This window comes from Cricetulus griseus, chromosome 5 (genome assembly GCF_003668045.3).
Source record: "Cricetulus griseus strain 17A/GY chromosome 5, alternate assembly CriGri-PICRH-1.0, whole genome shotgun sequence".
NCBI lineage: Eukaryota > Metazoa > Chordata > Mammalia > Rodentia > Cricetidae > Cricetulus > Cricetulus griseus.
The window spans coordinates 13,531,282-13,543,893 of NC_048598.1; the positions used below are offsets into that span (position 1 = coordinate 13,531,282).

At 42.0% G+C, this 12,612-nt stretch overlaps 1 protein-coding gene across 1 annotated transcript in view; it reads right to left on the reverse strand.

The window, feature by feature from the left end:
• The window catches only part of Acbd3 (acyl-CoA binding domain containing 3), a 33,524-nt gene that overhangs the window by 2,424 nt on the left and 18,488 nt on the right, over positions 1–12,612 (reverse strand). Inside the window, 2 exon segments of the mRNA XM_027418835.2 lie at positions 3,753–4,037; positions 5,993–6,179. Of these exon segments, the coding sequence (XP_027274636.1) occupies positions 3,753–4,037; positions 5,993–6,179 (472 nt within the window).

Sequence of the window (12,612 nt, forward strand, 5' to 3'; positions counted from 1 at the left end):
CATGAAACACCAAAGATAACGCTGTGCTCATCTTTTCCACAATGAGGCCACCTTCACTTTAGAAACGGTGGAAGGGAGCCTGGGCAGACTGTTTCTGCATATCTTAATATAAAATCCCCAGTAGAGAGGCATTCAGACACAGCCACAAATTCAATTATTTCAACTTAAGCCTGTTTAACACAGAGATGATACAAGTGGATAAAAAAATCAGCTCTGATCACAGACTGTTACTGTTAATAGTTTTCTCTGCTATAATGATACCAAGATAGGGGAAAGACACTTCTAGAAGCTTGTAAGAATGAGATAATTATGCCAAATGGTCTCAGTCTAAGATATTATATATAAACAACCTCAAGGAAAATAGGTCAAGGGCATTTCAAAATAGAAGATAAAAGACTTTTAGGTTTATAACATGGCAGAGTGAATCCTGGCAACATCTATTAATTGTATGTCGATGGCCACAGTTAGAAATTTTAAAAGCATGAGAAGTTCTCAAGGGGAATTTAAGGAACTAGGACCAATTATGTTATGTGACACCTTGGAATAGATCTTGGAACATTAGTTAAAAAAAAATCTGAATACAGACAAATTTACCAACACCATTATCAATAATGGTTCATCAAGATAAATATATTGGGGGCTGGAGAGCTGGCTTAGCTGTTAAGAACATTAGCTGTTCTTCCAGAGGACCCGGTTCAATTCTCAGCAACCACATAGTAGCTCACAAGCATCTATAGTGGGATCTGATTCCCTCTTCTGGCATGCAGACAGGGCACTCATATACATTAAATACATGAATAAATAAACCTGAAGAAAAAAAGATGAATACAATGTACAATTTAAGAAGTTCGGCTGGGCGTTGGTGGCACACGCCTTTAGTCCCAGCACTCGGGAGGCAGAGGCAGGCGGATCTCTGAGTTTGAGACCAGCCTGGTCTACAGAGCTAGTTCCAGGACAGCCTCCAAAGCCACAGAGAAACCCTGTCTCGAAAAAAAAAAACAAAACAAAACAACAACAAAAAAAAAAAAAAAAAAAAAGAGTTAAACATGGTGGGGCTGGAGAGATGGCTCAGAGGTTAAGAACACTGGCTCTTCCAGAGGTCCTGAGTTCAATTCCCAGCAACCATATGATGGCTCACAACCATCTGTAATGAGATCTGGTACCCTCTTCTGGTCTGCAGGGATATGTGTAGACAGAACACTGTATACATAATAAATAAATCTTTAAAAAACAACAACAACAAAAAAAACATGTCAGTAAGTGGTGGTGCATGCCTTTAATCCCAGCACTCGGGAGGCAGAGGCAGGCAGATCTCTGTGAGTTTGAGACCAGCCTGGTCTACAGAGGAGTTCCAGGACAGCCAAAACTGTTACACAGAGAAACACTGTCTTGAAGAAACCAAAACAACTCCCCGCCCCCAAAAAAGGTAGGAGATGAGACATCTTGGCTCATGCTTCAATTCTACCACAAGGGAAACTAGGGCAGGCCTGGTCTACACAATGAGTTTCAGGAATGGGATACAGGTGGGTAGGCAATGGCCTTTTCACTTTGAGACACAAGCAGAGCTAAGGTCAACGGCCTCAGCCATCTTTACCAGTTCTTTTCTTTTCTTCTTCTTTTTTTTTAAAGCTTAACATTTCCTTATATTTTAATTTTTTGTTTTTTGAGACAGGGTTTCTCTGTGGCTTTGGAGGCTGTCCTGGAACTAGCTCTTGTAGACCAGGCTGGTCTCAAACTCACAGAGATCCACTTGCCTCTGCCTTCCAGGATTAAAGGCATGCGCCACCAATGCCCAGCTCTGGGTCTTCTTTAAGAGCGCTGTATCTTTAAAAGGTTTTTTATTTTTGGTTTTTCGAGACAGGTTTTCTCTATATAGACCTGGTTGTCATAGAACTAGCTCTGTAGACTAGTTTGGTCTCAAACTCAGATATCCGCCTGCCTCTACCTCTTAAAAATAACAAAATGCCAAGCCAGAGGTAGTGGTGCACATTTTAATCCCAGCCCTTGGCAGGCAGATGCCGGTGGATCTCTGTTTGAGGCCAGTCTGGTCTACATAGTGAGTTCTAGAACAGTCAGGACAACATAGTGATACCTAGCCTTAAAAAAAAAAAAAAAAAAAAAAAGACAAAGCAGCAAATGTTTTGATATTTACCAGGTCAAACATGGACCTTTGAAGTAATTAAGGAATTGAATCTTCTGGGATGACAGTCTGTGCGATGTATGGAAATTCCTTGTTCACTATGATGGCTCACACAGAAAATGGTACAGAACAAACAAAACAGACTAACTAGTATGATTGTTAAACTACGTAATAAATCACTCTCAAGAAATGCTTATGGTCTAACTGTTCTATATGCTCCCATATGTGACCTCAGTGGTGTCAAAGTGTGTGATGTGATTAAAGAGTGCTCTATTTTAATTAATTAATTTTTATTTTATGTGCATTGGTGTTTTGCCTGCATGTATGTCTGTGTGAGGGTGTGAGATCCCCTGCAGTTGGAGTTATAGACAGTTGAGAGCTACCATGTGGGGCTGGGAATTGAACCTTGAACTTGGATCCTCTGGGAGAGAAGCCAATGCTCTTAACTGCTGAGCCATCTCTCTCCCCAAGAACAATAGGTCTATTTTTAAAGTCATATGGACTCATGTCCATGCCATGCACTTCCAAGAATAGTTCTTAAACCTATTTTAATACAACTGTCATGAAACACTACAGTACTCTTAACAAGAACAAGGACTACTTCCGAGCCACCTGACAGATGAGTTAGTTTGAAAGATGGAACCAAGGTGCTCTTCCACTCTCACAGGCTGGGCCCTACAGTTCCTGTGTCCATCTCAATCTGGCCAACAAGGACATGCTTACTTGTGTAATTTCCAGCTAACGAAATTAAGGAGAGCTGCTTCCCAAAGATCAATGCATTGGTTTAACTTGTTTCTTAGACCAAAAGAAATTTACTAAGGTCTTTCAAAACTCCCGATTCTGTCTACTGAGATGAAACAAAAGTCACATTCTCGTCAACAGTGCTTTCCAAAGAGAAGAATCTGGTGAGTTTTCTTTATTTACACACAACTTCTATGCAGCATTTGGGAGGCAGAGCAGAGGTAAAGGTAGGAAGACCAGGAGTTCAAGGCTGTCCTTGACTATATAGTGAAATAAAAGCCAGCATTGGCTATGTGAAACCCTGTCTCACCCCTTCTCAAAACAAACAGAAAAGGAAACACAGGAGAGGAAAGCCAGCTGGGGTGGCTCACGCCTATCATCTCAGCACTTGGGACTAAAATGGGAGGATACTGCCTTTAAAATAAAAACATTATTATCAGAAAAATAAATTCCTTTGTTAACAAGAATTCTTACTTGGTCTTTCAAATGTTTTCAAAATGGGGCACGGTGGCATTCCACTGGCTACTATGAATGCTGAGGTAGAGGACTGGTTGAGTCCACCAGTTCAAGAACAGCTTGGGCAACAACAAAGCAAGATTTTGTCTCAAAAACAAAATATACAACCACAAATCTCAAAGTGATTTCATGTATTTAGCTCATCAACACAACATCCTGAAAGTAGTAAAATAACACACAGCCAAACAGATTTTCCTGGCATTTAGAGAAATTCATGCTCAGAGCCATCTTTGTGAGAGACTGGCCTTTCTCAGAGCCTTTCCAGTCAACATTCCACTACTGAACAGAGTACCCTCGTACATGAAGTGTTTGGCAGAATTACACTCATGGCTACTACAAATGGACAAAACCCTACCTTCCTCCTCCTCGTCGTCATCACTGGACTCGCTGACATGCACACTGACAGCAGCATTCGGAGAGTCTGTCCATTCAAAATAAACCCCAAACCCAATGTCATAACTGTCTGTAGCAAATTCCCAGAAGAGGTATGATCCTTCTTCATGAGTGGGGACTCGAACTGTGACTACTTCTCCTCGTCGTACTGTGATCACAGAGTCTGCATCCTGCCGAATCTTTTCTTTAAAGTCTTTGATCTGTGGTCTTGTCCACATGGATGGAGCTGCGATCACTGGAAGAGATTCTGAAGACAACAAGGTTTACAAAAGTTGAAGAGAAAAGGTTCTTACACCTGCACAGGACACCTGTGTTCTGACACCAAGGGCAAATAGCACAGACCAAGGATAGAGGGGAACAGAAAAGCCTCTCTGGCTATTATTATAAGATCCAAGGTCACAGCTACTCAGAGGTCATCACAGCACAATCTTACAAGTGATTTCTCCTAACACTCTGCTTTCATTTCACTCTATGTGTTGAGAAGTTTCGATCTTGAGCATCCTGAAGTCCTAAAGCCTTTCTTTTCTTTTCTTTCTCTCTCTCTCTCTTTTTTTTTTTTTTTGGTTTTTCGAGACAGGGTTTCTCTGTGTAACTTTGGAGCCTATCCTGGCACTCGCTCTGGAGACCAGGCTGGCCTCAGACTCACAGAGATCCACCTGCCTCTGCCTCCCGAGCGCTGGGATTAAAGGTGTGCGCCACCAACGCCCGGCCCTAAGGCCTTTCTGTAAAGAGCTAAGAGAAACAGAAAACCCTCAACACTCTTAGAACCACGTGGGAGGGACGAATGTCACGTGCAGTGCTGCACTCAGTAAGATTTACTAACACAAAGATGCCCTTCCATCTGTGAACAGTGGTAGGGTTGGCACTCACGGATCCCTGGGTCCAATAACTAGCACTACACAAACTAGGATGTGGAGTTCAAAGTCATCTTTAGCATGGGGAGCTTAAGGCTAACCCTGAGTTGTCCCAAAACAAAACAACAGTTGTGGAAGAGCACGTCTTTAATCCCAGCACCCACTCTGCGGCAGAGGCAGACAGACCTCTGTGAGTTGGAGACCAGCCAACAGTGAAATCCTGTCTCAAATAAAAAACAAAACAAAACAAAATCCAATGAGATGCCTCAGCAGGTAAAGGCACTTGCCACCAAGCTTGGTAACTTGAGTTTATTCATCAGAATCCACACACTAGAGGGAGAGAACAAAGTTTTGCAAGTTGTTTTCTGACCTCTTTGTGTGCACACATATATAGAATAAATAAACAAATGTGAAACAAACAGTGGCATAAAGCCTTTTTTTTCCCCCTCCAACTTTTTTTATTTGAATTAGAAACAGGATTGTTTTACATGACAATCCCAGTTCCCTTCTCCCACCCATCCTCCCCTAACCCCCCTAACTACAACCCTATCTATCACATATCTTTTCTGCTCCCCCTGGATGGTGAGGCCTTCCATAGGGTGTCATCAGAGTCTTTCGTATCCTTTGGGATAGGGCCTAGGCCCAGCCCTGTGTGTCTAGGCTCAGGTGGTATTCCTCTATATGGAATGGGCTCCCAAAGTCCACACCTATGCTAGGGATAAGTACTGGGCTTTTACAGGAGGTCCCATAGGGCATAAAGTCTTGGTAAGACCAAAGAAGGTCTTTTCTGAAGCTATTTCTCTGTTACTTGCTCTAAAAAGTCAAGGAAGAGCAGAATGGGTTTCTGCAATCTTCCTCGGCTAAGTATTCTTAGATCCACTGCTGCACTAAGAGGATGAGGTAAAAGAAACAAAATAACAACAACAAAAACCCCATTGAACCTCCCCCATCCTCAACTGCCTAAAATTAAAATTAGGGAAATTATACTTCAAATAAACAAACGGTCACAGAAGATTCACAAAACTAGAAGCTGTAATGGGTGACTCTGGCAGATGTCTACATTTCTGCCAGGACAGATAACGGGCATGCAGCACCACACCCAGTTTAATGTGCTGCTTCAAGCGGAACCCAGGGCTTTGTGAATGTCAAACAACTAACCCTATCCCCAGCCCCAATCTTCTACGTCTACGTCACAGAAGCACCAGACTCAGATTCAAAGAGAAAAGGTGTTGGACTCTCACACACTGTAAGTGCTTCAGAACCCAGTCAGCTGGCCTTCCTGGTTTCTCTTTTTCATGAGGTCTAGAGAATGACATCTGGAAGGACAAACAGATATGCTAAACTATACCTTTTGGTCCATTTTCCAAGGCTTCTTCTGCCACTTCTGGCTCAATTTCTTGTTCGGAATTGACAGTGTGGGTTCTGGCCTGTCCATTAACTGACATCACGTCACTTGCCCCAGCTGCATTCACTTTTGATGATGTAGGCAATGAAGCCCCAGTCACGGCTACTTCTTGTTGCTTCTGTAATGCTGCCTACAAATTGAAAAGAAGTTAAGATCCTCTCCTCAGAAAGGCTAATACTGCCCAGGAGTGACGTACAACACCATGCATTCGCTCTACAATAAAGCATGCTAAGAAACTACTAATCAACTTTGCTAACAGCGTTTCTCTGTGTAGCTTTGGAGCCTATCCTGGCACTCGCTCTGGAGACCAGGCTGGCCTTGAACTCACAGAGATCTGCCTGCCTCTGCCTCCCGAGTACTGGGATTAAAGGCGTGCGCCACCAATGCCCGGCTCAACTTTGCTAGTTTTTTTTTTATCATATCTGTAATAATTATTAAATATAATACCAGCTGACATGATTAAACTATCAATCTCAGATAAAATTACTACAGACAAAGTACAGTAACATGCTGCTGCCTCCTAAGTATTAAGACTAAGGGCATACACCACCATGCCCAGCTGTGATATATTTTCTTAAAACTGAGTAGAAGAAAGTATTTTTGGTCTTTTGTTGTTTTTAAATAAAATTCAACTATATACAGGGCATAATGGCACCATGCCCAGGTGTGATACATATTCTTAAAACTGAGTAGAAGAAAGTGTGTTTTTGTTATTTTTAAATAAAATTCAACTATATACAGGGCATAATGGCACACACGATTCATCCCAGCACTCAGGAGACAGAGTCAGGCAGATCTCAGCTAGCCTAGTCTCAAATGCCAGGCCAACCAGGAATAACACTGAAACCCTTTCAAACTATAAAACTGGGTATGTTAAGTATGCCTGCACTTAGCACGGCACTCAGAGGCTGAAGTAAAAAACAACAACAAAACCCCAACCACTTTACTCTCCCCATACTCAGGTTTAACTGCTGAAAATTTAAATTAGGAAAATTATACCTCAAAGAAACAAATGGCCACAGAAGATTCACAAAAACAGAAGCTGTAATTGGTGAATACCACAAATATCTAAAGTAACAAACCCAACCCTCATATATAGACAAACTATTCTAATATGGACAGAAATAAATATTCAATGAAAGATTATGATCACAACTTATTATTATATTTTTTTTTTGAAATTTTGGTTTTAGGATGTTAGAGACCAAACCCAGAGCCCAATGTTAGCCTCAGCAGGTGTTCATACACCGAATCACACCCCTCAGGCTCTAAGATATAGTAAAACTGTTTAAAAATCTAAGGGTTATAATAATAAAGTTAGAGATCCAAGTATTTCCTCACTTAACATTTTATACTGGGCTGGGTACAGTGGTACACACCTACAATCCTATCGAGAAGGAGGCTGAGGCAGCAGAACCTTGAGTTTGAAGCTAGACTGATTTATATATCAAGGCAGGAAAAGAGAATGTACATAGAAAAGAAGTTTGCTAGTCCTACTGGCATGGGCCACTAACTCCAGATACTCAAAAAGCTGAGGCAGGAAGACTGAAAGTTCAAGAACAGGCTGAGATACTGAATGAATTCTATGCCAACCAGAGCAACTTAATGAGATCTTGTCTCAAAGTTTAAAAAGAGGGCTGAGAATATAGCTCTCATTGGTACAGCCTTGCCTAGCTCCCAGGTCTTTAAACTGTGTTGCAAACCCATACAGAGGTCACATAACTGAACGTGGGAGGGGGGTCACAAAAAATCTGGCAACAGTAAAGGTTTCTGAATGCACAAGGACTACAAACTCATTCAAAATCAAAGTATAATAAATCTGAGGTGTTTCCAACAGTGCTCAACCCCTACATCAATGCAACTTCCACACAGTCTTGGTTCTAAACACACAACACATACACTTTGCTGTCATGACATACAATACCAATGAAAGTTGCCTGATACACCTTGGCTCAAACTCAAGATTATTTTATGTTATAAACTGCAGTGTTTTTATAGCACAAAGTTTTCTGTACTTAAATAAAATTGCTTATTTATGGAAAACAGAGACATAGTATTTTCCTGTCATTCCTCAGCTTCAAACTATCTAACTAGTATATATTTAAATTATAAGAGTTGGAGAGATGGTTAAGTGGCTAATAGCACTAACTAAAAGACCCAGGTTCAGTTCCCAGAATTCACATGGTGGCTTACCACCACCCATGACTTAGTTCCAGGGTTCTGATGACCTCTTCTGGCCTATGCAGAACCAGGTATGTATACATGCATAGACATACAGTCAGGTAAAACACTCACACATAAAATAAGTAAGTCTTCCAGAAAAAAAAAAAATTTCCTGAGGGCTGGCAAGTTAGTTTTGCCAACTTGATACAATCTAAAATCTGCTAGGAAGAAAGTCTCAATGAAACACTGTTTATACTGGGTTGGCCCCATGGAAATGTTTGTGAAAGGCTGATGTGGCCCAGCCCATTGTGGGCAGCACTACTCCCTTCACAGGGGATTTTTTTTTTTTTTTTTTTTTTTGGTTTTTCAGGGCAGGGTTTCTCTAAGTAGCTTTGGAGCCTATTCTGGCACTCACTCTGGAGACCAGACTGGCCTCGAACTCACAGAGATCCGCCTGCCTCTGCCTCCCGAGTGCTGGGATTAAAGGCCACCAACGCCCGGAGACAGGGGATCTTGAACAGTGTTAAGCAGAAAAATCCAGCTAAAGCAACATCTTTTTTGTTTGCTTGCTTTTTGAAAGATTAATTTATTGTTTTATATATATGGTGCTCTACCTGCATGTACACCTGCACACCAGAAGAGGGCATCAGATCTCATTATAGATGGCTGTGAGCCACCATGTGGTTGCTGAGAATTGAACTCAAGACCTTGGCAAGAGCTACCAAAGCCCTTAACTGCTGAGCCATCTCTCCAGCCCTGAAAGCAACTCCTATGCATTCATTGCTCTCTGCTCTTGACGGTGGAAGTGATGTGACCAGCTGTCTTACACTCTGGCCACTGTGACTTTCCCAAATTGATGAACTGTAACCTGGAAGAAACTCCTCCTCTCCTCAATTAAATCTTATAAGGGTGTTTTATCACAACAACAGAAATGAATCCAGGGTAACAAATAAGGGTGCTCAATGCCAAGCTGGCCGACCTAAGTTTGATCTCTGGGACCCACACGATGGGAGGAGAAAACTGGCTCCAGCAGGTTCTTCTCTGATGTCTACATGCATACCATGGTAAAGGTGACTCTCTCCTTTATATACACAGGTAAAGAAAGAAACACATTTTTAAAATGTGTCCTGAATCAACATGGGAGAGTTAGCTGGGTGTGGTGGCACTCGCCTTTAGTCTCAGCATTCAGGAGGCAGAGGCAGGTGCACCTCTGAGCTTGAGGCCAGCCATGTCCTTAAATTGAGTTCTAGGACAGCTAAGGCTACACAAGAGAATCCCTGTCTCAAAAAAAAAAAAAAAAAAGGGAGTTGAAAATATGTTTAATCTAAAGGATACCTATTTGGGGATACTTCCAAATCAATATGGGAGCAGCTATCAATGCTACTTTAAAATCTATTGAGTCGGCCCAGCATGGTGGTGTACATTTTAAATCCCAGCACTCAGAAGGCAGAGTAGGAGGATCTCTGAGTTCCAGGCCAATTTGGTCTATAGGGCAAGTTCCAGGAGAGCTGGGGCTACACCGAGAAACCCTGTCTCGCCACCTGGTCTAGGGGCTGGAAACTACAAAATCAGTACATGTGCTTATCCAGTGAGCCTTTCTCTAACCCTTATTAACTTTTGGAGGAACTTAAAAAGTGAATCATAATATCACGCAGAAAGCTGTGCAAACGCCGTGCCTGCCAAGCATGTGTACAGCCCTGTACTCATCCCCACCACTAATCCCACAACTCGAGAGGTATGGAGCCTGGAAAAGATGGTCAGTGTCAGTCTTGGCTGCATAGTAAATTTGAGGCAAGCCTAGGCTACATGAGACTCAATTTCAATTAGAAGTGTGCAAATCATATATTACATAGCTTAATCAATTTTCCTATCTCAAAAATATTCATGTAACCATCACCCAGAATAAGAATTTTTTTTGGTGGGGGTTTGAAACAGGATTTCTTTGTATTGCTTTGGAGGTTGTCCTGGCACTCGCTCTGTAGACCAGGCTGGCCTCGAACTCATAGAGATCCACCTGCCTCTGCCTCCTGAGTGCTGGGATTCAGGCGTGAGCCACCAACACCTGGCCAGAATAAGAAATTATTTATATCCCAGAATCCTCTCTAGTTCTTTCCTCTAGACACCTTCTCCTACAGTATTTCCAGACTTAATAACTATAGATATGCTTTGCCTACTTTTAAACCATATATAAATCATTGTGTAATATATGCTTTAAGAAAAAAAAGTGTGCCCTTTCCTTTAAAATAAAAAAAGACAGACAGCCTTTAATCCCACAACTTGGGACACAGAGGCAGGTGGATCTCTGTGGGTTTGAGGCCAGCCTGATCTACAAAGCAAGTTCCAGGACAGGCTCCAAAGCTACACAGAGAAACTCTGTCTTGACTCCCCCCCCCAAAAAAAAGAGCTGGGCAGTGCTGACTTATACCTTTAATCTCAAGAGGCAAACAGGCAGATCTCTGTTGAGTTTAAGGCCAGCCTGGTCTAAAGAGTGAGTTCCAGAACAGCCAGGGCTACACAGAGAAACCCTGTCTTAAAAAACAAAACAAACAAAACTTTTAAAAAGTAAAACAGCTGACCATATTATTTTCATTTTTCACAATATAAGTGAGAGCTGCACTTTTTTTAATCCTATGTCTCCCCTCCAAAACTATCCTCTGTTAGGAAGGGGGAAGCTTTCCTTGACATGCAGCTAGAAAACACTCAGGCTCAGCACTGTAATCTCCTACTGAAACAAAACAAGAAATACAAAACTGATACAGAGCCTTTCTGCTCTTATCTGTCTGGCCGAGTCGTGCCAGGCCAAATGGGCACCATCACAGGGCGAGCAGGAGGTCTCATCATTGGAGGGCCCGCATCATGAGCGTGTGACCACCCATGGGTGGCCTCATTCCGGGAGCAGGTCCCACAGGCATTATCCCAGGAGGAGGGGGGCCCATCATCGGCATCATGGGAGGGCCTCCCATGTGGGGTGCAGGCATCATGCCAGGGGGAGGAGGACCAGGGAGACTGAGGGGAGGCTGGATCATGGCCCCCGGCAGGAGGAGGAGCAGAGAATGGAGCTGAAGGGATCTTTTCTTGAACAAACTTTAAAAAAAATGATTAAATAAAGAGTCTCACTATGTAGGCCTTGGCTGGCCTGAAAATCAGAGAGAGACCTACCAGCCTCTGCCTCTGCCTCTGCAGTGCTGAGTTTAAAGACATGCACCACCCACCATGGGTGTATTTTGTTTTTAATGCTATGGGATATTGCACTGTGAAAATATAAATTTACCCATACAACTATTGATTGGCATTTGGGAATGTATGTGGGGAGCAGATGAAGTCCTGAATGACTGTGGGGCTGACTCTGCTGTGTGTAATAAATGCAGGTAACAGCATAAGTTACTTTTTAAACACTTGGCCTTTACATTACTCTTTTAACAAAAAACATTAAATCTTAAGTAAGTATATGTTTACAGGATTACCAAGAGAGACATGTATGCTGGCCTATTTGTACATGTAAAAATCATTTCTACAGGAAAAAACATTTCTCTCTGCTGCTATATAAAACACCGTAATTTTTGTGTGGTTGTTTTTCAAGACAGAGTCTCTCTATGTATCCCTGGCTGTCTTGGAACTAGCTCTGTAGATCAGGTTAGTCTCAAACTCATGGATATCTACCTGCCTCTGCCTCCTGAGTGCTGGGATTAAAGGTATGTGACACCATCACCCAGCCAAAACGTAATATTTTAAAATATACTCTAAAGCTTAGATTCTAAATCACTTCCAAGATAAAAAAAATAAATAAAATAAAATAAAAAAATAAAAAAATAAAAAGCACCAGCTACCAGAAATATACATACAACCAAAACAAGTCAGTACATTGAAAACATTACATGATGGTGGAGGAGGATAAGGCATTTGTGGAGCTAATCATATCTTGAAACTCTACAGTAAAACCAATTAACTCCCCTTCTCTGGATCCCCTGCCCAAGACTTTTATCTAATAGATACAGCAGGCTGCAATTATTTACATAGCTCTCTTTTTTAAAAATAAATATGCTTTGGGAGAAGTTTTAAAAAGCACAGAGGAGCTGGGTATAGTTGTGCATGCTTTGTAGTCCCAGCACCTGGGAGGCAGGGTTTGAGTCTCAGCCTCAGCTACACAAGACCCTGCCTTACAAACAAAGCAGAAAGGTACAGAACAGACACAGAGCAGACACCAACATAGCAGGCCATCAAAAGTTCATACTTTAGAGGAGTTAACTTCTTCCTTCCTTTTACGTAAAAATCATTAGTAACTGTTAAAAAAAGAACTTGAGTGGTAATGAAACCGTAAGGCTGAATTCTCAGGTAGCCTACTGTGCCTATCTATTCCCAGAAGCAACCAATTAGAATTCTAACTGAGACGTCTAATTTCA